Raw genomic sequence first — 25,136 nt, forward strand, 5'->3', positions numbered from 1 at the left:
TTTTGCATTATGTTTGAGTAATGATTATAGTGGTCGAAGTTCTTAAACTGGATTTTGCAAAGCCAAAGTCAGATCAGCCAGATTAAAATAAAGCACAGGAATAGATTCTTCTTTGCTGAGCATCAAAACCCATAAAAGAAAGATTGCTGCTTTGGAAAGGATTTTCAGGGGAGCAGTTGTTTTCTGCAGCATTCTAAACATTATTTGAAGTGGAGGTTAATGTTATGAAATAGACTTTTATTAAATACGCATTTGTGAAGCTTCCTCCTATCTCATTAGGAAAGTGAGCTTTTCTTCTGTGTAGAAGAAGCAGGAGAAAAACAGTCTCCCACCCTGCAGTGCTAACTCTGATCACCCCTTTTTGGTAGGGGTTCTTCTGCCTCATCCTTCACCGTAGCTTTTAATAATTAGTAACCACAGTGAGCAGCCCTGACATTAACTTATTTCCCATGTGGCTTCTGAACATATTCCTCAAATCCTTTATCTCTCCACCAAATCCATTGATGCTACCGTGCTGGTTATACTGATGTAAGCAGGGGTACGATGCCATGGAGAGAGTATATTCCCACTCCTCCCTGGTGACGGAGTCCCTGTCGACTCCGTAAGGAAAGAAAATCTGGATTTCGGTACAGATCATTCCTGCTGTTCTCAGCAGCTGTGTATTTCTTCAATGATTGACCCTTTTCACTGCTTGTGCAGCCTGTCTGTTGAGTTGGTAGCTTGGAATGTGGTTATGTGCGTGTGAGATGTGTAGGTTAAATACACCAGATGTTAATAAATGGCCCTTCTCTATAAAAAACTTTGGTTACCTTGGTCTCTGCTGTATTTTGCCTTTGTTGAGATGGGTGCACTGATTGTTTTGCAGCTTCGTTTGTGAAGGAGCTGCCGGAGGCAAGCGGTGACTCAGCCTGTGTCCACATGAGGGTATTTACCTGCCTAGGGTGTGAGGATCCAGAGCTAGGGACGTGGACAAAGCAAAGCAGACTCTAAAACTGATACCTGTCAGCAGAGATTTTCTTTTTAGAACTATTATTTTAAGACATTAACATTGTTTTAAAACCATTTAAACTTGCCAAAAAAGTGGGTAGTACAGCATAAAAAGATCTACACACCTCTTGTGTTTTATCACAGGTAATATTATAAAAAGAACTGGGTGTATAATTAAGTGCTGTAATGCCCCCTTCTCTGCTGAATGACCTAACTGCAAGCTGAATTCTCACTTGTTTTTTGGTTGTGTTGTGTTCAAATGAGTACCTGAAGGGATTTAAAAGTAATCCCCTCAGAAGAGCATAAAACATTAATTTTAATAGTGGAATACTGTTGAGCAGTATTAGTTTTATGTGTTTCTGAAACATAAATGATTTGTGTGTGGTATGTGCCCCCCAGCCTTTGAAGTTGAGATGAAGTTGAGTTGAAATTCTGAAAAATCCCATGTGAGTTTCTTAATAATTACTAGTATATTTAATGTTATCATGTTAATGATTCCCTACTCCACTAATTCCTTGGCGCTGGGCTAATCCTGCTCCTTGCATTTATATCTATAACAACCTTTGAAGGAAACAGAACCATTTACTTGAATGGGATTAGGGGACACTTGACCTTACAAAGAGCAGTTTCTGGTTGCAGGAATTGGCATAGCCACTAAAACCAGCCTGTCCTTTTAAAACCAGGACTTCCATAGTGAAGTTACTCCATTCCAACTCCGCCTTCCTAATCTGTGAGGGAAGGGGAGGAAGGGAACTGTTGCAGACCCGTTTCTATGGCCACGCAGCAGCCGCCGGAGCGGTTTGTACAGCTGGGAGCCTCTCGCATCGGCTGCCGCACGGTGAGTCCTTCCTTAGCTCTGCTACATGGTGAGTGGCCTTCTAGGAACCTTCTTCTGAGGACCAGTGAGGGGCTGGAGCCTCCTCAAGTGTCTCCTCCCCTAACAACCCTCAGGGTTTTATTGAACAATCCAACTGAGCTGTCTCAAGCAGGATATCTTCATGTATTTGTAGTATTTTTTGTATGAGCAGTCTCCTTCTTCCAAGTCTGATTGTCTGTTCAATTCATTCTTCTCAAGTTGATGTGGGATCAAAGTTCTTCTGTGCCAAGAACTGTGGCAACTTCGTGGTTGTTCCTCCTTTTCTGCTGTGGTGAAATGTGGTATCCCCACAGACTTGCTAACATCCCTTGGGAGATTGGGAAAGTATCTGCGCTTGAATGAAATGAGATGTGGTGCTTAGGCCCTTTCTAAAGCTGCTGTTACCTGTATGCACTGATGTGGCCCCATCTACACAAGAAACTTGGTGGTTTTTTTTTTTTTATCATACAGTAAAATAACAGAACTATTAGCTGTAATGGAAGGGAAACAAAGGTAAGTCTATAAGGGCTGCCTTTTTTTGTGTGTGTGCGCATATGTGTGTGTTTTACTATTTACCCTGTGTTGAGATTGCTATGTGTCTCTTTACCTGTTTCCTGTTTGGTAGGATTAACTTTAATTTGAAGAATGAAGTCCAACCTGATGCATTTGGTCCCCCCAGTGAGTAGGGACAGAGTTATCTCCCAGTTTCCCAAGGTAAGTGTCCCTCATCCCTGAGGTCAGAGTATGCAGTACCTGCCATTTAGGGCTTTTCCCCATGTGTAATAATATTTTAATTCAATGTGAACTTGTTTGCTGCTGCAATGAAAAATAGTTTAATGATTTATTTCATAGATAACTGGGACTTCCTTTTCCTGTTCAATGCTGGTATCTTTAATAATAGGACTGACTTCATCGGCATCTGCAGACAGTGATTTTTGCCACCTTGATAATTGGCAGTTTCTGTTTTCCATGTGTATATGTTCAGGACATTAGCCATACACTAAGTCAAATGCAGGGGGCATTGTAAAATGTAGATAGAAAAGACCATTTCTGTCCTCAAAGGGTTTTGTACTTGAAGTGCAATAGGAGAATTAAGGATAGGGAAGGACAAATGACCCTTCCAATTTTCAGTCATTCAAAATACTCTTTAAGGGAGATCATATTTTTTTCCATGCTGATCTTGATTCTGCATTTTGTTTTTACCTTTAAGAAAATTACCACAGTTATCGTAGAAAAATACAAGTGCAAATGTATTTTTCTTTTTTTTTTTTTTAAACAACCACCTAGTTAGAAGGAGTTTTACACAGGAGATTCACAAGATTTTCTAGTAAGGTTGGCATATTGCTTACATGTTTCCCGGTATTATTTATTGTTATTCATTTGGAATTATATTCCTGGAATAAGGTATTTATTAAACAGATTGACAAATGCAGTTGCCTTCAGAACTCTAGCAAGGGGTAGGATGTTGACAGTGCAATACAGAGAAAAATGTATTTACAATCTGAAGGACAATATATTGAATGCACCTGTGAGGCAGCTTGATAAGCTGGGGTTAGAAGACATCTGTTTTCTTAAGCCAGAGGGTGTCCCTGTAGTTGAGAAGCTCTTTGAGTTAATCTCCTTACCTATTTTTTTGTGCTAGTTGGACTCTTTGCAGGGTTGTTCTGTCGTATCACACAGTTGATCTAGGTAACTCTTCTCTCCTCAGTGGTACACACCTGAGGCCTGCCTGCAGTTCAGAGAGCACTTCCATGCACAGGTCAGGACCGCCTGCCAGCAGAGTGCTGGAACAGCTGGGTAAGGAGCTTTGCTTTGGTTTGGTTTTAAAATGGACCATTGAAGTAAATGTTTAAACTCTTCTTTATAGCCTGCTTCCTTCCTAGGCATATCCTCATTACTCATCTTCCTACAACAATGTATTTTAAGGGTACTAATCACATGGCAGTTCTCATTTCCTGTTTGACACTGGATGACCAAGGTGCTCCTCCTTCCCACATTTTTCAAGATGTTTTTCCTGGTGTCATTAATAGAGTTGAAAAAATGCAGGTTTTTTAGCAATACATAGCTACATTCTAAGTTTGAAAGACGAACTAGCTGCTTGAAGTTAGTGTTGAATTTTGCCAAACCAAGTGAGTATGCCAAGCAGATAGAAGGAATAGGGCAGAGGTAGCGTTGCTGTATTCTTCCTTGGTACCAGTATCAACTATCATCTTCATTTTCCATTACCCCAAATAACAGAATATTTCTTTGTGCCATTTTGAAAGACAGCCTGAGGCCTTGATCTCAATCTATGTTCTTAAATTCTCTAATCTAGGGAGCTTGTTCCTCAGCAAGAATTAGTGGAACATGCCCACTTGAATTTTTGCTTCCTATGTTCCCTTCTCTGGTTTCACTCAATACTGCACCAGTATCAATTACTCAGGCAGACGTAACAGCAGCGTGGGACCTGTGGGGACCAACACATTTGCACTGTGTCACACAGTGCGTGCTTTCCTTTGCCTTAGATATTAGTCAGGCAGCTGTCCAATCAAGATTGGGACAATTTAGAAGCAGTAATTTGCAAACAGCATGCCACAGAAGCCTGCTATAACCAGAGGTAATATCCAGTAGAATATTAATGCCGTTGTTTAAAAAGCTATTCCTTAATATAAAAGAATGTTAAATCTCTTAAGCTGTTTTTGTAGCATGTGCCCAGGAGATGTCAATCCAAGTTTAGGTCAACAAATACAGTTACATTCACTTATCCATCTGTATCTCCTAAAAGATAAACTGCATTTCAATTTTAAGAATGCAGGCTGAGTCACATAAAGTCCATCTGCTGCTTGCTGTGGGAAGACCCAGAGCAAAGAGGATTATTTGTGTGCAGCCAGCTTCAGTTCAGATTAATACTATTCCAGGTAGTAAGGAAATGGATTGGCTCTGCACACTTTAGTTTGTTTGTTTTTCCCTCTTCCAGACAAACTTCACTGTAGATTATTTTATTGTTTTGTTCATGCACATAGAACTTGTTTCCTGTGATTGACTTGATTGACTGTTCAAGTCAATGAGAAACTTTTGGTTAGTTTTAATGGCAGAAATATCTATACTTGCACCCCTTAGAGAGTTGATAATGATGCAGCTACTGTGGACATATGTTGCAAATTCCCAAATGTGTAGACACAGACAAAGCATTTGTAATGGAAGGAAAATTCTGCTCCACTAGCTTATATTTAAAAGAAACAAAACAAACAACAAGAACAAAACTCAGAGTAAACAGCAGACTGTTTTGCCCCAGCATTTTTTTGACATTCTTTTCTTTCTTATTCAAGATTCTGATCCTGTAGCACAGTGATGTTTATGTAGACTGAAGCAGCAGACATGTATGCTCACAATCACTTGAACTTTAAATATCTAAATCAGTATTTTTGTGGTGAGAATATTGAAATTGCTGCTACAAATATTTAATGTTTTTGAAACATTTATTACAGACTAAAGCTATCCAAGGTGGTTGTGGTAGGAGACCTGTATGTTGGGAAGACCAGTCTCATCAACAGGTACAGTGTGTCTCAGCAGGTGGTTTGGTTCTGCCCTTCCTCATTTTGGAAGGATATCAGTTGTGAGAGACACTCATATTCTGAGCTGAATCTAAGTGCTTGGTATATTATTGTTTCTCTCTATTCACAATGAGGTCTGTCTTAATAATAAAACCAGGGCTTTGTTATTGAATAAAAGACAAAGCCAAGTCTAGAGTATAAAACATTGCATACTCTTATGGGAATTATGCTCAGTCACTTTGATTAGGTCTCTTGGGTGGCATAGGTTAAATTCTGAAATATTTTTGTGGTTAAATTTTAGCTGAGTCAATGTTTCCTTAATAAAAGCATTCTAAACATTATATATTTAATGGGAAGCTACAAAAAAATCTCTCTCCAGTGTTTCATTTGTGGTTTCATGCTTTTAACCTTATTAGGAGAATTGTTCACCAAAACATTTTTTAAAGTCATCTTAGTGCAGGTACCTGAACTCATTTCTATAGCTGGAAACTTCTACAGAAACAACACGTCTTTCCATAGCTTATAAAATGAGGCAGTTAAGTGGCATAATGCCTTAAAGAAGAGTTATTTTATTCTTTCCTAGATGCTAAAAACGACTCCAGAGCTTTTTGTATCTAACTCCAGTGGAAAGAACACTGAATTTCTGTAGCTTGTGATCACTCTTGACAGCTTTCTGTCTATGTTTGTATTTTTAATTATTTTTTCCAAGTTGTTACATAGTTCTGGGGAAGTTTTTAATCTTCTTAATCCATAGAGGAAACTGTAGATCCCGAACTTTCCTTGGCAGTCCAAACTATTTTATTCTGATTCTTATCTCATCCTGAGAGCTTGCTGGACCAATACTTCCTAGTTTGTATTACTCAGTATGTCATTTTTGTTATTTCCTTCCTTAGTATTTTTATATATGCTCCTATAATATATAGCCAATCCACAGTTATTTTTCCTTTACATTTTACCTTATGTAGTACTAGTACTGCATGTATTTGTAGCTGGATGTTGCTAGCATTTCTCCCCCATTTTTTCATTGCAGATTTTGTAAAGATACTTTTGACCGAGACTACAAAGCAACCATTGGAGTAGATTTTGAGATTGAGCGCTTTGAAATAGTTGGTGTACCCTACAATCTCCAGATGTAAGTGGCATCAAGATTTAAAAACGTCCACATAATATCCTGTGATCTGAAAAACAGTTTCTGCAAGAAACCCAGACTTGGCTTTAATAGGCATTTTATTTCTGTAGCTATTGAAGTTGATGTCAAGCTATCTAGTGATTTCAGTATCGTAATGAGGGACTTGATTTCCCTCAAATCATGCATGTGTTAGAGTTTGAACCTAGAATCTGTCTGTGTGGTGTCTCTAGCATGGGGTAGCTCTTCAGAAAGGTGTCCAGCTGGCAGTGTTTTGCAGAAGACATTATTGAGTCTTCTCTGCTACGATGTGTCATCTATAGCAGAGATAAGATGCGCTGGGTCAAGTAATTTAGGGCAGGAATATTGAAACCCTTTCATTTAGGAAGGCATTTTCTCTGAAAGGTCATTGCCTAAAGATGCAAATAGCTAGTGGGGATTTGTAGAGAAGCGCTTAGACATCCATTCTCCCCTGATCTCAGTGCTGTTGTGTTTTTGAAAATTCAACCAGGCACTGTCTTCATCTTCTAGGAACTTGAGTGCCTTTAAAAATCTAACACACTAGTGCATTGGCAATTGGTGCCATAAGGTTCCTGAGCTGTTTAGCTTTGGTTTATCTGCAGAATCTTCAGTGGCTTTGTAGAACATCACTGAATGGTGAATTCTGGTGCTCCCTCTTACTGAGAGGTTTCCATACAAGGTAAATTTGAGCCATCAGATTGGGGACGCTATTCTGTTTAATGCTATTAAAATCAACAGACAAAAATCGGTAGTATTGCCGGTAGCTGAGAACTCAGCAGAGCTGAGGATCTTCATGACTAAGAAGCAATTTCTTCAAATTTGAGTTGATTAAACTGCAAGTCTAATTCACAGTGCGTGGACATGCCTAGAAGTTGCGAGACCCTAGTAGGCACTAATGTAATTTAGCTAGCATTAGCACAGAAAATACATTGGCAAAGTTAGATTGTCCTAGAAACAAATGACAGATGAGTTTTGCAATTTAATTTAGCAAAGAATCAACTCTTCAAGAACAGTCTCCAAAATGACTGTTGTGGAGAGGAAGAAAAAAAAGGGATAAAAACAGAGTTAAAAAGTCTTCATTAAATAATAGAGCTTTATTGTATTTCTAACCGAAGTTAATGAATAACATGTTCCAGATGGTAACACTTCTCTTGTATCATATTCTTCTCTGACCTGTACCAGTCTGTTGCTTCATTAGCATGTTTACTCAGGTTGCACTGGGTTTCATTAACCTGAAATTTCTCGTTTTGCCATTGCACAGATGGGACACAGCAGGTCAGGAAAAGTTCAAGTGCATTGCATCTGCTTACTACCGAGGAGCAGAAGGTGAGAACAATATTAATTTGATCCTGGCTGTGATTTTATAAAGAAATATGCAATTCATACACCTATAAATGGCTCTGGCAAGGTACCTGTGAATATAGTGTGGTGCAAAAGAATCTTTTATCACAGGGAAAAAGGGACCAGAAAAGTCAGATATATCTGTCTGTAGATAAGTTGTCACAACTCTAAGCTTTGAATGTTCTGACAAGGCTTAATAAAATGGCACTTGGTTCTTGGGGGAAGAGAATTTGGATTTGGGTAAATTTCTTGTTGAAGTTACTAGTGAGAACCTTTGAGAAAAGAATTTTTGCAGCAGATAAAGAGGACCCAAAATGAAAGATCCCTGAAAGTTCTAGACTGGAATATGGGTAAAGACTAAATGAAGCTGAAATTGTGGACTGCAGTCTTACTGGCTGCTAGAGAAGGAAGGAAAGGGAGCAATGTCTTTTGTCTCCTCGGGTTTAAATATGCTGTTAAAATTTGTTTCACCATTCTCCTTATTCAACAGGGTGCATTGAATTGGAGAGATGTCTAATGCACTTTTGAACTTACTTACTTTGTTTCTGTGTTGTCTTTTATTGCAGTTATAATAACGGTGTTTGATCTGGCTGATATCCAGACTTTGGACCACACAAAGTAAGTTTTTAAGTTTTTACTTAGTCGTTAAGGCTTTTGTGGGAGATTTAGTTGCCTTCAATAGCCTTTAGTTGCTTTAGGAGTGTGGAGTTGCCATATAAGTGGTGATTTTTTTCGTTTTATTTTTTTTCCTTTAAGAAATGAAGGCTGACAATCATTTGTTTAGATGGTTTGGGATGGGATTTTTCTCAACAAAGGCAGAGCATAAACTGGAGCTACTCACTCTTCCTTTATAGTTAGTGGGGAGAAAAAGACATTTTCCTAGAAGTTGGATCATTCTAATACTGGAAAGGTAGGAAGAGATGAAGTACACCTAGACATTTCTATTTTTCTCATAAACATATTTAATGTAGATGGAGTTAGAATTACTAGTTCAGATGTACATAATGGTTTGGTTACAGCAGCTCACTGAGTGGTATGAATAGACTTGTTCTGCTTTCAGTGCAGACTGTGAAATGAGTCTGTTTTACACAGTTGTCTGAAGACTGTCACTTAGAGCTAATATTTCTAACATACTGTCATGCCTGTAATGCAGGTGCATATTTATCTACAACTTGTATTTTGATATAAAAGTACATTAAAATATCTTCTTGTAGTACCTCTGTGATATTTAGTTAATTAGCATAGGTCTTTGCAAAATAATATATATATATATTAGTGTCTCTGCTAGGCTGAAAATAATTGAAAGCTGTGAACCTGCTTCCCCAGCACCCTTCCCTCTTTCACTTGTGCTAGATAACTCAAGAGCAACTTGATTGCCAGAACAACAAAAATACAGAAGCTTATGAGACAAGAAACAAGCAGCCTTCACAGGGAGCTATTTTATAATCTTGCTGAATAGGTTATTTCTCTCTTTATTCCCCTGCTTATCTAATCTGCTGTGTCATTCATATTTTTCCTCTGCTTCTTGTTTTCTTTTTCCTTATCTCTATTAAAACTGATTTGTCCCGCCCTTATGCTGATAAATACCATTTCTGGCTGCTAAAATCATTGTTGAATTTGCACTGTGCAGTGGACATGTCTGAACTTTTCATTAGTGGAGTGCAGCTATTCAAAGGGGTATGTATAGTGTCTGATCTCTTTCTGTGTAGAAGAAAAGGCCTTTGATATACTAAAAAAATTCACACTCTCGCTTTTCTTGTGACCCTGTTATCTGCCCCTTTCTCCTATATGCCCTAGACCCTCTGATTCTCGTCTTTCTTCTACATTTCAGACAGTGGCTGGAAGATGCATTGAGGGAGAATGAGCCAGATTCCAGCTTCATCTTTCTGGTTGGAACAAAAAAAGACTTGGTGGTAAGGAGATCAAATGAACTGAGAAAAGCAAATTTGCCCTAGATCCTTAAGTGATTTGCTTAGAAGTTATTCACCAAGTTATCAGGACAGAGACCTTGTGGAGGGAAAAAATGTAAATCAGAAGTAAGAAGATGACAGAGAGAGGACAGCAAACTCAGAACCGATTAAAGAAAAAGATTTCTAAACAATAAATCTTACTTATTTTTATTATTAACACTTATTGAATGTGATGCCATTTTCTCAAGAAGAGAAGGAGATAATATACTTCCCCTGCATCATTTTTTTTCTTGTCTTCCTCTACATTTCACTACCTAATTTTTGAAGAGTTTAAAACAAGCATGCTTCCTATGTTGTCTAGCTACATTTTTTCCAGCTGCTGCATGTGGCCTCACTTACACTCTGACCTGCAGCCTCTCTATTTTTCACTGGGAAAAAAAAAAAAAAAAAAAAAACCCATTCCAGAAAGCTGCATATATTATCAGTTGTCCTGAGTACTTTGACAATTGTTTTTATTGCTTTTTTTGTGAGTTGGAGAAAAAGCGAGGTATGTGAGATCACTGAGGGCACAGGTAAGAAATCTTGTCTCAGATAAAATTCCTGTTAGATTCTGTTTTCCAGATGGTGCTAGAAGGCAGGCGAGAATAAAGCTGGGGCTGGTGTTTTCTAGGTAGTACGTCAGTGGGAAGACAGCATTTTTCAAGCTGAATCTTGCTGTTATGTCCTCCTTTCCTAACTCTTACAATTCTCCTCAGTCGTGCAGTGCTTCCTCATTATAAGACATTGCAGTCAATATGTTTGACTAGGGAAGTACATTATTATGTACATTAACATATGGCTTAAACTGGAAAAGTTTACATTCAGAAATGTAGGTGTAAGACAAAAGCAAATATCTGGTGAATTATTTTCTCTTACTCTGTCTCCCAAATCATAACTTTCTTTATAAAGAGTGTATCTGTATGACAGTCTAAAGTGACATTATCTTTACACTTGGAGGAAAAAAAAGGTAGAATGGGACCTAGAATTAAGTAATTCTAATAATTTTAATGTATATTTCTATATAATTAGATTAAAAATCAGAAGTCAATAGACTTCAAGGGCTTATGACTTTGCCAGATACATACAGATTCTTCATGTTACTGCTAATGAGTTTTCTGCTGTTCATCTATATGATGAGTAGTAGTCACTGTGGCAGCCAACAGTCTTGTAGTGTCAATAAATTCCATAATTTAAGAGTTGACTGCTGTGGAAATCTGACCGAGAATTTGATTCTTCACATACTTGCACAAATAATTGTACATTTAGAATTAAATATTCCCACTGAATTCACCAGGTGCAGAAAGACATGTGGGCATTTTAAACTTTCAAAATACCTTCCCTGCAGCAGATATTTTAGACACTCTAATGTTATGAAAATTGCTGGAATGAAGCTACTTAGGACTTTATTGAACAAAATATGACAGGACCTTGGTGCAGTCAGAGCTCTGAGACATTGTGTGTGTCCCTTCCCTAAAGTGAATGTGCCGTGAACACCAAGAGGGCTTTCAAAGCTATGCTTCATGACTACTAGAAATATCAAACAATTTGCTATTGCAATAAATATATAAAGAAACCCTGTACATAAAAAGAAAACTCTGAATGAGGCAGATGAAAATGGATTGTGAACAAAGATTCTTGTTTCTCTTGCACAAGGGGTCCTTTTCCTCAGATTCGTTATCAGTGCAGCAACTTTTGATGGCTGCTTTCCCGGTGTCTATTTTAATTCTTTTCTGTCTGTCTCCCCGAGAAAAGTATCTTTCTGGCAGCTTTGTATCTTAGCTTTTTCTGTGATTCCCTGTTTTTTTTTTTTTCCTGGAATCATCCAGTCTCCAGTTCTTTCTTAACCAGATGGCGCATCTGAGTATAATTCGGTTGCTTTTGGGGAGGAACATCCTTTCTCTTTAGTTGATTCCTCTGACTGGTAAGAATAGATGCTATGGAAAAAGAGCTGAGACAGAGAGAAGGAAAATTGAACCCAAAGAACCACCGTGATTACTTGGCCCTGTGACTCTTCTGCTGATGATGGTACAGTGACAAAAGAGCAGTAACGGGACTGTGTCTTTATAGCTATTACAGTGTGGTGTTTGATACAGTGGTCACCCTTGTAATTTTTTTTTTGTTTGCTTTAATGCAGTGAAAGATAAATAGAGGCTTGCATATTTAAAAGCCACAATAAGTACTTTCTCTACCAAAGATTTGATTTCCTGTCCCTGTCTTAATGGGCAAGCTCCAAGTCAGCAGCAGAAAGACCTTGTCAGAAAGGTGCTGACAATACTGTGTTATTACTAGGCCGTATATAGTTCTTACATTAAAGTTGTCCCTTGTTTGCTCAGTCAGATGCTGTGTGTGAAAGGACAGAGCTTGATGCCATCCGCTTTGCCAATGAGATGCAGGCAGAGTACTGGTCCGTTTCAGCCAAAACAGGTAAGTTACTGCAAAGGACAGAAGAACAGTGTAACTATAGAGACTCTCGTTAAGGCAGGAGAGAGGTTAAACTTCCCTTTTCCCCCATTCCAAGCAGGCAGGTTTATATCTGTTGCATTTTGAAATTTGAGATTTATTAATGGCTCATTTTCTATTGGAGCTTCTGTATGTGTGCTTGCCCTGTCATGTGTACAGAAAGGAGAGCTGTTGTGCCTTGTCTGAGCCTGTTTATTTGATGGATAGTTGTACAAATCCTTGCGTGTGTGCACTGCTACTCACCCTAGGAATAAAAAAGCTTATACCACAAACTGAATTCTCTCTGTTGTTGACTAGAAATAATGGTTTTGGAAACAGTATTCAGCCTTACAGAGAAAGGAGATGTGACATTCTTATGGCACTGACCAGAAAGGAAGAGACATTGTTGGGGACTTCTGAGTCTTGAGCAGTGCTCTGTCCACATCTGTGCTTGTTTGATCACAATGTTGATGTGCATTTGTAAAACCACAAAATTTCTGTCCTGTTTCCTAGGGGAAAATGTTAAAGAATTCTTTTCCCGAGTTGCTGCTTTGGCCTTTGAACAGTCCATGATAAAGGAGCTTGAGAAGACCAGTAGGCAAACGGCCCAAATTGGGGCAGGAAACCTCATCAGTATGTTAAGTTTTACTGCTTTTGTTTCCTTGTTTACAGTCTGAAGGATTGGGGGAGTTTCTTGAGCACCAAAGCTTGTCTCACCCTCCTACAACCTTATTTATTTCATTGGCTACCTGAAGCCGCATTTGCTTTTGTTACCTTAATGGTGTCATTTCTCATGAGTTAATTTTGTACCTTCTTGGTTCTACAGAACTGGAAAGGAGCTTGATGGAAATCCCAGAAGGCAATCCTCAAGCCAGCCTGGGTTGCTGCTAACTGACTTTTGAAAGTGCCACTTCTGTGTACCCCAGCACACCTGTAACAAGGAAAGCTCTCAAACCAAAATAGAAAAAACCCTCCTTCAAGCCCTTTAAGAGGCTCTCACTGCTGTAGACTCACTTATGCTAGATGGTGCAGTTGTTACATTAACCATTTTTTTTGTATAGTCAAAACGTGACATCCTTGTCTTAATGCAAGATGTTGCTGGTGCCTTGTGCTCACCTGTCTGCTAGAGACCCTTGCAGTATGAATTCTGTGATTTTAGTGTGGTGTTTCTGCATATTTCTGTAGAACAGTTATGGGAACAGGAAATGCAGGCAGCGTAGTTTTCATATCGATTCCTCTATCCAGGAAAAATCTTTTGCTTTTTCCATTTAAATCGGAGTCCAGTATTGAAATATTTCCAGGTTTTGCAAAGTCCAGATATGAACTTTGTCTAACATTTTAAATTTAGAGTTGTGAGGTTTTAGTTTGTGGATGTGGAAGTATGTGAAATGCTGCTGGATATGCATGCTATTGTTTTCAGGTCTTCTGAATAAGAAATGATGATCACATAAGCACTTGACAGAAGAACTAAACTTCATGTATTCAATCTTCCAAAGAGGATGCAGAATCCTACTTTATTCTTCGATGTTCTTGAAACTTATGTACACCACAATTCCAGCTTGTTGCTGAAAATAATTATTGACATTCTATTGTAACTACATCCTTTTTATTAGCAGTATAATGTAACATGATTCTGGAACCATGCAACAGTCTCTGTCAAATGCTATGGTAGGAACTCTGAGCTGGTAAAGTTAGATTCAATATTGTTGTTAAAGTAGTAGTAACTTTATCTGCTTTTCCTGGGACAGGGTCATTTGATAACTTGATGCTGGGAGCAATTTGCTCCACATCTGAATGGAAACAAGACGAGTAGAGAAATAATTTTGCTATTTTGTGGAAAGTTTTAATGGTGTGCGTGGGTTTAGAGGGATAGGAAGAGATGGAGTTCTCCAAGGCAGGTACATAGGCTTGTTACATCCTAATTGATTTGCCAAATGAAGATGTTGACGCTGAACCATGTGAAGATGTTGACACTGAATTCTTGGTGATATTTCTCTAAAAGTAAATGGGACTGTAAATCTTGGGCTTGCACTAAGCTGTACAAATTTATGGCCATTCAAACTCAGTTACAAAAGAATCAAAGTGGGAGGACATAAAGACTGCCTCTTTAGAAGTCTTCACATCAGCGGTTTGTAACTCTATAGTCCTAAAACTCAAAACTGGCATTATTTGTTAATGCTGGGATAAGCAAGAGTGGAGCATCATTTATAATACTCTAAACTGCATGCTGCAACTGTTTTAACTGGAGAGAAAAAAGAAAATTTCTCTGCAGTTATAAGCTACCAGTTTCTTCTGTTGCTCATTCAAGCAGTGCAGAGACCTCAGTATCTGGAGAACTGATTATAACAAGACCTGTCAGCTTTGAGCTGCTGAGAAAGTAAAAAAGGTCATAGGAAGATTATATTTAATAAATCAACATATCAATCTGAAAATATTTTAGATTCTCAGCCATTTTCCTGCCCAACTTGTTTAAATATGAATAGGAGGGGGGGAAAAAGTGGAGAAATGATGTTTTAAACACCCTGTTTTTATTCCTTTTATTTTTTTGACTCGTGATGTAAATTTGAACGGCTTCATAGACAACAATGAATACAGATCTTATGGGAACTCTGTGTCTTTCTTTACTGGACAATATTCTGTTCAGCAATTGTGCTGCTTCTCTTGGCAAAGACACAAATGCAGCACGTGGCGGAGACGACGAGTATGTGTGGGTATGTAAGGTGTTATGTGTAATATTTTGACCTTATAGTGTTCTATGTGTTTGTTCATCTCGAATGTATGTCACCAGGATGATGAACACGCACTCCCCTTGTATGGAGCTTCCCGCTGAGTGGGCAGCACAGCCGTGGCCTTTGTGTTTGCTGGGTTGGAGCAGAAAAGAGGGTTTCTGCAGCACGTCATGGGCATGCGTCACGTTTTGCGTGTGTGTAAGGTTCTTCAGAAGCGCTTTTGTGGGCATGGTGAGACCACAGAAGCACTGCTGACTGCTGTGCTGCTGCTGCTTGCAGTTTAGCTAGATAAATGGTAGTGCACAGAGGTAGCATTTCCCTATGTGTGTTCATTTTTGAAAGGAAACCTTTGTTTCTTTAAATAGTTTGAGACTCAGAATCCCGTATTTTGTTTAGATGCCATTTTCCTCATTCTTTCCATAGGTGAATTAAAGACTTTATTTAGTCTTTATTTAGTGTAGGAAGAAATTTTTCTAAAATCAGGCTCCCAGGCTGTTGCCTGTATTATTGTGACAATTATGCTTGAGTCTGGCCCTCAGCCCAAGTTTTCCTTCCATCTGTATTTCTTGGACATAAGCTGTGACTTGTCCCAGACTTTGGCAAACACATACAAGGAGAAATGTGGATGCACAGAGCCAGTTAGAGCCCAGAGCTCCCGTTAGGACTGGGCAGGCTCAGTGTGGCTTTAGCAGCGCTTGCCCAGCTGAACCTTCCCTGTGGTGGCCCATGGCACCTTCCATCACCTTATTGTGGCCATGGCTGAGCAGATAAGTGTTTTTAAAGGTGGGTTCTACAGGACATGCCCAACCTTGCTGCCTACTTCAGCACAAAGGTAGCAGCAGACCTCAGGAGCCTGGCGTGTATTTTCTTCAAAAATTCTCCCCAAGATGTTGCATTTGTTACTGAGCTCCACTGCTGTTCAGGATCACAGGGTTGTGGTATCGTCAGAATGCAGTCGAGTTGCTTGGAAAATCAAATGCAATAGGATTTTGTCTAGTTTACAGCTGCTGGAGCGCCCGGTGTTGCGGGAGGGGCCGTTCCCTTTCCGTATGTGGTGAATCCTGACCTCTGAACGACCCGGTTACCTGTATTTTTTATCAATAAATACCATTCAGTGCCCTGCTTAATGTCATTACCGATTTGTGTCTTGTGTCATTGCAAAAATTTCATGCACTAAAAATGCTGTTGGTTGGTCAGTAACTGTCCCTTGCCCTGGTCGGATTCCACACGCTCTGTGATGGATGCTGCGAGGCTGGGGTTTTTTAAGCCTTACTGAGACTTCCCCAGCAAAGAGCTCCCAATTAATAATTCATCATCAAAAATGAATCTTAGATGATATTACAATTGATGAATTACTTAGGAAAGCACAAAGGAAAGTCTCTAACTTGGGTAAAATGGTAAACATACTATTAATTTGCAAGTCCTTAAATGTTTATCTGCTGTATGTCTGATTTGTGCATGCTTATTCTTTCTATCAACCACTTGGTTTGCTGCGAAGAGCCTTAATATTGTGAAAAATGTTGTCAGAATAACTGTACTAAATCTAGACATAGGCTAAAACACGATTTTCATGCCAGTTGGTGAAGTTCTCGCAGTGCTCACGACAGCAGTTTCGTTGCCAGCTTCCTTTGGGAACTGGCTGCTGAGAAATTGAAGAGTGTAAAACTCAGATGTTCTGAAGCAAAGTTAAAGGGCGAGTGTAATAATCTCCCCTCAAAAGTACTAATGTTATGCTGGTCTTTTGTCTTAAGTAGAATTTAATGTGCTAAAAAGTTGCTATTTAATAACTTTGTGTATCACATGGCACAAAACACCTGGTAATGGATCAAAGGGAACAGTCAGCTGGCAGGCAACATCATTTCTTACTATAAAAGGCTTTGATTTTTAAGTGATGCTGCTTTAGCCTAATTATTTGAAGCTTAGAATATTGCTTTTTACTCTCTTGTAGATGATGAGATGGACTTTGTCCTGTTGGTTCTCACTAAACTCAGGTCTGTCTGTGGTCCTGGGCCCTTTTGGACTTTCACCACTAGCCAGTTTATCCCAGTGAGTGCAGTACAAGCGCCTGGTGGGTGCCTGTATCCGCTCCACATCCTCAGCAGATGGGAGTTGCAATGAACTTTTTGGCAGACTTTGCATTTGGCCTTAACCGATGCCAGAGCAGTTCCTTGTGCTTTGGCCAGCAGCTTCCTGGTGCTGGGAAGGTGCTCCCGCTTTGCAGGGATCGCGGGCGAGCTGAAGGCATCCAGCGAGGTCCAGCTGCGTGGTCCAGCCGGCTGCAAAACGCTGTGCTGCAAAACTCCCGCTTCTTGGTCTGGGCTGCAGCTGAACGGGGAGAAATCCCGTTTTTCCCGTGGAGAAGATCCCGCTTTTTGCGCTTCCGAGGTGTTTGCGGCCGCGCTCGGGCCCTGGCGGCTCCTGCCCGCACGGGGGAGCTCCTCGGTCGCCAACCGCTGTCGCCGGGGGGCTCTGCGCGGTGTCACCCGTCCAGGTTCGTCCTTAACCCATCCAGGTTCATCCTTAACCCGTCCAGATCCAATGTGCATCCAGAAATCCAGCCTCTGGCTTGCGGGATCCCTGCTCTCCCCTTTTAAAAACAAAAAGGGATGCAGATGTGAGCAAAGGGAGCCAGTGGAGAGGAGGGGGAAAGGGCCTTTGCCAGGGATAAAAAGGAATCAAACTCGTGAGACTTGATTAAAAGTGATGTACATATCAAAACACATCCCCATGGCGGATCTATCATTATAATAATAGTGCTAGTACAGTCTTAAAGCCCACGTTGCTGGAAATGCTTGTCACAATTTCAACTGGCACAGAGGCAAAAAAATAACAGCATCAGTAAAGAGAAGTTATTTATTTTTTCTCTGTGAAGGGCTGAGTTTTCTCGAAAGAATTAGAGGGGTATTTAATGAATACAGAACTCTCATTTTTATTTGGATTACAATATGTTTTCCAGATAGATCAGTCAATACCTTGCCTGTGTTAAAAGCTGAGGAAACAAGTGCAGGAAAAGAGGTTAAAACCAGGAAATGAGCAGCAAGTGGAATTGCCTATGCCAAAGTGAAGGCAAGATCAGCCAATCTGCAGCATGTCGGGAAATATTTGAAAAATATTTTTCACTTGGTGTTGAAGAGGAAAATGCTTTAAGGGATTACGTAGCAATATGTCCTTGGAAGGTAAGCCCGTTCCTCCTACTTCTGTGCATTTGTGCTTTTCACCACAGAATTTGAAATCAAACCTCAGGATTCTACAGATTCAGGGAATTCCTGATGATATTAGTGACTGCTGGAATGGTGTCTTGCTGTCTTCCCTAGTAATGTATGAGGTGTATATCTATACCTCACCTTGATGGTATACCCCACCTCGTCAATGAAAGAAGCAGGTGTATGAGGGACCTGAGATGGGCATTTTGATGCCTTTTCCCTTGTCCTGCTATGCAGGTGAGAATTCCGGGTTGATTGATCCTGACTTTTTGAACACTTGCACTAGCACAGGGCTAGGCCCCAGGGCCTAGGTAGGATCACATACTGCAGGAGCCCTTAAACCCAGGGGCTCCTGCTCCCCTCGTTGGCATCCCCTGGGCTGGGGCTGGAGCTCTGGGATGGGGCCGGTGACCAGGACCAACTGGGAGCCGCACTCAGCCTTGGCCGGTGAGTGCGGCTGGTGTAGTAGCCTAGTCTGAGCCCTGCTCAGGGCTCCTGCTCCTCATTCCCGGGCATGGGAAGGGTGGAAGGGAGGGCAGGGTCCAGGGCCAGAAGGTCTTTGATGGTTGGGGCTGAGGGGACCCCGGGAATGGCTGAGGGGACCCCGGGAGGGCCGAGCTGCCTGGGGCAGCCAGGAGGTGGATGGCGGAGCGCGGTGGGCACCGCCCTGGCGCGGGCGGCTGCGCTGGCCCCGGGGGGCAGCGGGGGGAGCCGCCGAGCACCCCGGGGCCCGTGTGGGGGCCGCGCAGGGCCGGGCCCCGCTGCCCCTTTAAGAGGCCCCCGCGCGGCGCGAGCGGCGGTGCCGGGCGCTGCCCTCCCCTTCCGCAGCGCTGCGCGTCGCGGCGCCGCCGCCGGGGCCGGGCCGCGCCATGGGCACCCGCGGGCGGCGGCGGCAGCAGCAGCCCGGGCGCTGCCGCGGCGCTCGCAGCCGTAGCGGCCTGAGGCGCCGAGCGCCGCCCCGCGCGGCGCTTCCGCACGTGAGCGGCGGCGGGCGCCTTCCCGCCCGCCCTCCTTGCCGCTCCGTCCCTCCCGCTTCCCCGGCGCCGCGCTCGGCCGCGGCCGCGCGCAAGATGGTGGACCCGGTGGGGTTCGCCGAGGCGTGGAAGGCGCAGTTCGCCGACTCGGAGCCGCCCAAGATGGAGCTCAAGTCCGTGGGGGACATCGAGCAGGAGCTGGAGCTGTGCAAGGCGTCCATCCGGAGGCTGGAGATGGAGGTCAACAAGGAGCGGTTCCGCATGATCTACCTGCAGACGCTCCTGGCCAAGGAGAAGAAGAGCTACGACAGGCAGCGATGGGGCTTCAAACGCGCCTCGCAGGTGCCTGACGCGGGTGTGGAGCAGCAGAGCCCGGAGCTGCAGCCTCCGCAGCCCGCCGACCACGAGGAGCACGAGAAAAGCAAGTCGCAGCACGCGGAGGACAAGTTCAAGCCTAGGCTGCCCTCGCTGCGCAAGCTCTCCACGCAGAGCGACGGCTCGGACCTGTCGCCCCTGGACAGCCCCCATCCCGGCGAGGGAGAGCCAGAGCGGTGCAGGCACTACGGCGAGGAGAGGCTGAGGAGGGTGGCCGAGGACGCAGAGAGTTGCTGCGACGCGGACGGGTCGCCTGCGAAGCACAAGGCGGCCGCCTCGCGCAGGCTGGCGGGCTCCGCTGAGAAGGACGGACCCTTCGAGCCGCCCTCCAAGGACAGAGGGAACGCCACGAGTGTGGCGGCCCTCAGGTCCAATTTTGAGAGGATTAAAAAGGTGAATTCGCATTCTGGGGACAGCAAGGACGTTGTGGAGAAGCCCTTTTACGTGAACATGGAGTACCACCACGAGAAGGGGTTGGTGAAGGTCAACGATAAGGACGTTTCTGATAAAATAAGCTCTCTTGGTAGCCAAGCCATGCAAATGGAACGCAAGAAGTCCTTGCACTCCCTCCCCTCTAGCATGGGACCCAGCTTTAGTGAGTTCCAGAGGCCCGCGTACCGGGGAAGAGCCTCGGAGAGCACCTTTGGCTACGACGGAGAGTTTGAGGATGCCGAACTCAACCCCAGGTTTCTCAAAGATAATCTGATTAACGCCAACGGCAGCAACCGTCCGCCTTGGCAGCCCCTGGACTTCCAGCCCTATCAAAGCATCTACGTGGGCGGCATGATGGGGGATGGAGAAGGCAAAGGACCTATCCTGCGGAATCAGAGCACGACGGATCAGGAAAAGCACCTCACTTGGCCTAGGAGATCCTATTCCCCCCGGAGTTTCGAAGACATCGGGGGAGGATATACACCAGATTGCAGCTCCAACGAGAACCTTACATCCAGCGAGGAAGACTTCTCCTCGGGCCAGTCGAGCCATGTGTCCCCCAGCCCCACCACGTACCGCATGTACCGGGATAAGAGCCGGTCCCCCTCGCAGAACTCGCAGCAATCCTTCGACAGCAGCAGCCCACCCACCCCACAGTCTCAGAAGCGGCACCGGCAGCAGCCGCAAGTCGTCGTGTCGGAGGCTACTATTGTGGGAGTCCGAAAAACAGGACAGATCTGGCCCAACGATGGGGACCTGCCCTCTGGGAGGTGTCACCAGGACAGCTGTTTCCACGGGGATACAGGTGTGTACTCCTTGTGAGAGCCACTTTTTGTTTCGTTTCTTTGTGTACAGAGCGGGAAATAACATCATGGAAGACACCAGGAGAGGCTTGGGAGAATTGCCCAAGGGGGCAGCTCTTCAACGTGAGAAACTTATGCTTGTTTTGTGGTTGTTTGATTCAAGAAGCTCCTATAGAAATACACTTCCGATTGCGTTTTAGAAATACAAATTTGTTTCCCAGAAGTTGACTCCAGGTTTTCGTTTTGTTTTCGAAGGGATCAACCAAATCCCCCATAAATCAGTTCTCAAAACTTTCTGTGCGTAGGAGGTAAGGTGGGGGCCAGAGCTGCCCCTCCCTCTTGTTCTTTTACCGGGAAATAGCCAAGCTCTGCCCTGGAGTGGGAGCAAGTCAAAACCTGAGGGTCTGGCTGGAGCTCTGCCCTGATGCTCCTCCCCTCATCTTGTTTTTTCCTGCCTGTATTAATTGGGGTGCTCGTTTCTCCTCCTGTCTCGTGTCATCCTTCAATTAGGGCTGATTAGAGGTGATGATTGCGCAGCCCTGTTCTTGCGGCTTTCTGCTATCGCGACGAGAGGGAAGAACTTGGAATATTAGGAAGCCCCGAGGGAGAGCTCTTAATTTGGTTTTAGCAGAGTCAGAATTTTTGTTTTGGAAAGAGCAGGGCACGTTTGAACCTATTCTTGCCTAAGCTCTTCAGGCGTGTAGTTCATTCAGATGTTTGTGTGTGAGTTGGTGGAAGAGGGGAACGAGGAACTACGTCGAATCCCATAGATTCTCTGGATGCATGTGGACATCTGGATGTATTTAGCAACATGAAATGTAAACAGAATCTCGTGCTAACTCCAGTAGTCTCCTAGTAAAGGAGAAGCAACGAATTCCAGGAATGAAGAAGCTGATAAATTTAAAATGGTAGAAGTCTCTCGTGTGTGTTCCCTGCAGCTTTGAATCTGTAATTTTAATGAAGGATTAACTTGATACTTGACGATTGCTTCCTGAAGTAGCAGGTGAATCAGAGCCCCAAAGAGGCTTGCAGAGAGGAGCCTGTCAGATTGTGTCAGGTTGATGTCCGAGCAACTTATCCGGAAGGAGATTCCTGCGTGTCCTTTCCCTGCTGTTTAGTACCTGGAATATTCCTGGGGAGCAACAACCACCAGAGACATTTTCACACTCGCTGCTGCTGCTCCCCCCTTATTTCCCGTTGCTGGGTTAGTAGAAGGCTGGGTCTCATCTGTGATGGATGTTCACCCTACATGAAACCTCATTACCTTGTCCTCACAGTGACTTCTTCCTTATCAGATTATATACACATATTTGTTTTCTCTCCAGGCCTACTGCATTCTTGTTGGGTCTCATGCATATGTGAGCATCTTGCAGAAGTAATGCAGGGGAGAGGCTGGATCTAGTGCTGGTTTCAGCTGAGCTACAGCCATCTGTCTCTGTTCCTGTTTACTGATGCTCTTTAGATGACTGAGAAGCCTCCTGGCAGTTGTGGTTTTGCAGAGGGAAACAAAGGGGCAAAAATAACAAAGGTTGGTGTGGCTTTGGGGTAGGTTCAACCTTCCGACGAGCCATGCTTCAGTTGCAGTTGAAATAATTTCATTTAGTTTCATTAGCTTTGTGAGGTGGCAATGAAACGGGCTGCTGAAAGCTCAGGACAGTTAAAAATCCTGGTCGATTTTTTCTGGTGGAAAGCTTGGTGTCCCTTTCCGGAGGGTGACCACGCAGCTGCAGACAAGGACAGAATGTAACTGAGCTCCTTCTGCCTCCCCCAGCACAGGGGTCACCCTGCAAGCCTAGCAGGGACCTTCACCAGATGGCTAATCACTTCTGTCTTGCACATTAGCTGGTGGCAACTTTTTGCTTAACCAAAAAAGCTTAACGTCTTTAGGAGGGCCATGTTTCTGGTTTATTCCTACTGAGCCTTGTTTTATACGATTCTGTATTTTTCATGCTTAGGAAGAAGTGTGGTCAGACACCACTTGGCAGAACCTCTTTTCCATAGTGCAAACACAAAGGGCGCGAGCGGGAGCAGCCGCCCGGCTCCCATTCCCAGCTTGGGAGCTCTGGCCAGGAGCAGCACCTGGACCAGCATCTCCAGCACTGCAGGATCCACAAGGAGCTCGTGGCCCTGTCCAGCCTTGCAGCGCTGGGCTCAGGTCGCTGCTCCTGCCAGCCCTCCCTGCAGTGGTGCTTGAGCAGAGAGTGCAAGTCAGCATCCCAGCAGGTGCAGTCCAGCCTTAATGTTCATTAGCATCAAGCGGGATTTGCCCGACAGTGTTTGGCTTCTTTGGACGTTCCGATTCCCGTCGCCTCCGTGGCTTTGCTTTGCGTGACTTCGGTTCATAATAAAGCTGAGCAGGGTGTAGACAGGCGCCCCGTGCGTTTCCTGTCTGGCCCGGCCGTGCCAGCCCATCTTGCCTTTGCCTGGGGAACACTTGCTATTTTGTCTAGATTCTTTCTCGGCTTCACAGCTCAGTGATCATTTGTTTAACTTTGCGTTACAAAACAGGGCCAGAAGGAAGTCACCTCAGTCTCAAGTGAATGAAATCTGAGCCAGTGTTTGATCTGTGTTCCTGCACAAGCCTTACTAAACCAAGGTGGTAGGATTTTAGCTGTTTTCAAGGATAAAGCACAGTGTGAGATTTGGAAACAACTCTATTTTCTGTCTAACTTTACCTAGATTTCATTAAAATCCTCTTTTTTTCTTTTTTTAAGGAATTATATAGTACCCATTAGCTATAATAGGAGTGGGGAAAATCAAGCCTATAACAAATGTGAACATTTTGACTGTATCGGGTTGGGGAGAGTAAGCAGGTATTTATTTTTTAATTCTATGTAATCTTTTGTAGCAGGCATAGGAACTGGGGAAGCCACAATTGTGTTTTCTGCTCTGAATCCAGGGGAGAGCTGCATAGAGCTGATACACAGCGGGGAGGCCTCCCGATGACCTTGGCTGTCCTTTTATTTTAACTAGTTAATTGAGGAGCTGTTAATTGAGCACACGGAAGTTGCTGTGTGGCATTACAGCTTGCTACATAAAATTAGGGCATGAGCTCTCAATGTTCTGTGCACAAAATGTCTTTATCCGCATAAGAACATAGAAACTCTGTCTGGAGTGCACGTAGCAGCTTTACAGGTAAATATTATCTTTTTGTGGGTATTTTTGTGCCTGAATAGTGGCTTCTGTCCTCCTGAGAGGACTTGACAGTGATCTCCAAAGAGTTCTGGCACTGTATCTAGAATGTCACCAACAGCCAGAGTGCGGAATATAAAGCCATCTGTTTGGAGATGTGTATTATTTAATTCCGCTGGGAATAACTGTGCTTATTTTAGTCTCTGCTAGGTGTGGGAGTGCTGCGCGCTGCTTTCTGGAGCAGCGTGTTCCCTGTGCTTTTAGTGAGCTGGATGTGGACAGGGATGAGAACGCTGGAACCTATCCATGTGTGTGGACTGCAGGACTCACGTGGCCTGTTCTAAAGTGCCTCCTTGCTCAGAGCCCTAGATTTTTCAGTCCTGTGTGCTTAAATGCCTAACAGGTAATTAAGCATCTGAATTGCCTGCTTTTAAGGTCACCCCTGACACCGTTTCATTTTCAAACCCCAGGGAACTGGGGACCGTGTGATGACGGGAGGAGGCTGCTCGGTGGCAGATTCTGCACGTTGGGATTCTGGACCAGCTGTGTCTCTTACAAGGTCTTGGATGAGTTTCTTAGTTCTGTCTTTCTCCTTCCACCACTTATTGTCTCATGTGGATCTCAAGACATAATTCAAAAGGTGCTTTCTTTGAGAAGTCCTCTAGCAGTGTAAAGACGACTTGTGGGGGACAGTACCTATGCGGCTGTCGCTGCTCTTTGGAAACCAGCGTTTCCCTCCGAGCCGCTGAGGCTGCTCTGTTTTGTTTTATTTTCATTTTCAGTCCTTTCATGTAATGGTGAGTAGCTTTCCTGGGCCTGCTGATGGCAAGATGCTATCTAAGGGCCTCCTCCATACTATTTAATGGCTGCTGAGGTTACCTGGCTGCTTGTCCACCCTCTTTCTGCTCCTTTGATGGGGATATGGAAGAGCTTCCCTCCAAGCTGAGTTCCAAGGAGACCTGTGAAGCTCTCGCTTTAAGGCCCCAGTGACCGTAGACCCTGCAGTCTTCCCCCCCCACTTCTTCCTCGACAGACATACTGACCTCTGGCCCTACCCTGGTAGATGATGTGCACATGGATTTTGTTTTTGCTTCTCTGGAGGTCATCCTAGAGCGTGGGATTTCTGCCCTCCGCCCCCAGGTTCTGTGATCACAAGGCACCTGCTTCTGAGGGGAGGTGGTAAACCAGGCCAGGGAGCTGTTGTGTGACCTTGGAGAGGGAGGATGTGCAGCCAGG

At 43.5% G+C, this 25,136-nt stretch overlaps 2 protein-coding genes across 3 annotated transcripts in view; both read left to right on the forward strand.

The window, feature by feature from the left end:
• The first annotated feature begins 1,669 nt into the window (after positions 1-1,669).
• On the forward strand, positions 1,670-15,014 carry RAB36 (RAB36, member RAS oncogene family). 2 transcript variants are annotated; one of them, XM_026037788.1, is made up of 11 exons: positions 1,670-1,825; positions 2,469-2,557; positions 3,552-3,640; positions 5,311-5,376; positions 6,407-6,508; positions 7,785-7,849; positions 8,431-8,482; positions 9,696-9,777; positions 12,147-12,237; positions 12,766-12,885; positions 13,079-15,014. In XM_026037788.1, the coding sequence occupies exons 2-11, from the start codon at positions 2,489-2,491 to the stop codon at positions 13,141-13,143; spliced, it is 801 nt and encodes a 266-aa protein (XP_025893573.1). In that variant the 5' UTR covers positions 1,670-1,825; positions 2,469-2,488; the 3' UTR covers positions 13,144-15,014. The 2 variants fall into 2 exon arrangements, with proteins under 2 accessions (XP_025893573.1, XP_025893574.1); XM_026037789.1 differs by lacking the exon at positions 13,079-15,014 and having other exon boundaries at positions 1,671-1,825; positions 12,151-12,237; positions 12,766-12,877.
• Positions 15,015-19,254: 4,240 nt separating this feature from the next.
• BCR (BCR, RhoGEF and GTPase activating protein) overlaps positions 19,255-25,136 on the forward strand; it is a 67,854-nt gene continuing 61,972 nt past the window's right edge. Inside the window, exon 1 of the mRNA XM_026037641.1 lies at positions 19,255-20,770. Coding sequence (XP_025893426.1) covers positions 19,255-20,770 — 1,516 coding nt within the window. The remainder of the gene's footprint in view (positions 20,771-25,136) is intronic.

The sequence above is a fragment of the Nothoprocta perdicaria genome, unplaced genomic scaffold, assembly GCF_003342845.1.
Source record: "Nothoprocta perdicaria isolate Ctin4 unplaced genomic scaffold, notPer1 scaffold_2, whole genome shotgun sequence".
NCBI classification, from domain to species: Eukaryota; Metazoa; Chordata; class Aves; order Tinamiformes; family Tinamidae; genus Nothoprocta; species Nothoprocta perdicaria.

Coding starts and splice junctions, on each gene's coding strand:
- RAB36 (XM_026037788.1), top strand. CDS start 2,489: ATGAAGTCCAACCTGATGCATTTGGTCCCCCCAGTGAGTAGGGACAGA. Junction 2,558..3,551: donor TTATCTCCCAGTTTCCCAAG/GTAAGTGTCCCT, acceptor TTCTCTCCTCAG/TGGTACACACCTGAGGCCTG. Junction 12,886..13,078: donor TGGGGCAGGAAACCTCATCA/GTATGTTAAGTT, acceptor TTGGTTCTACAG/AACTGGAAAGGAGCTTGATG.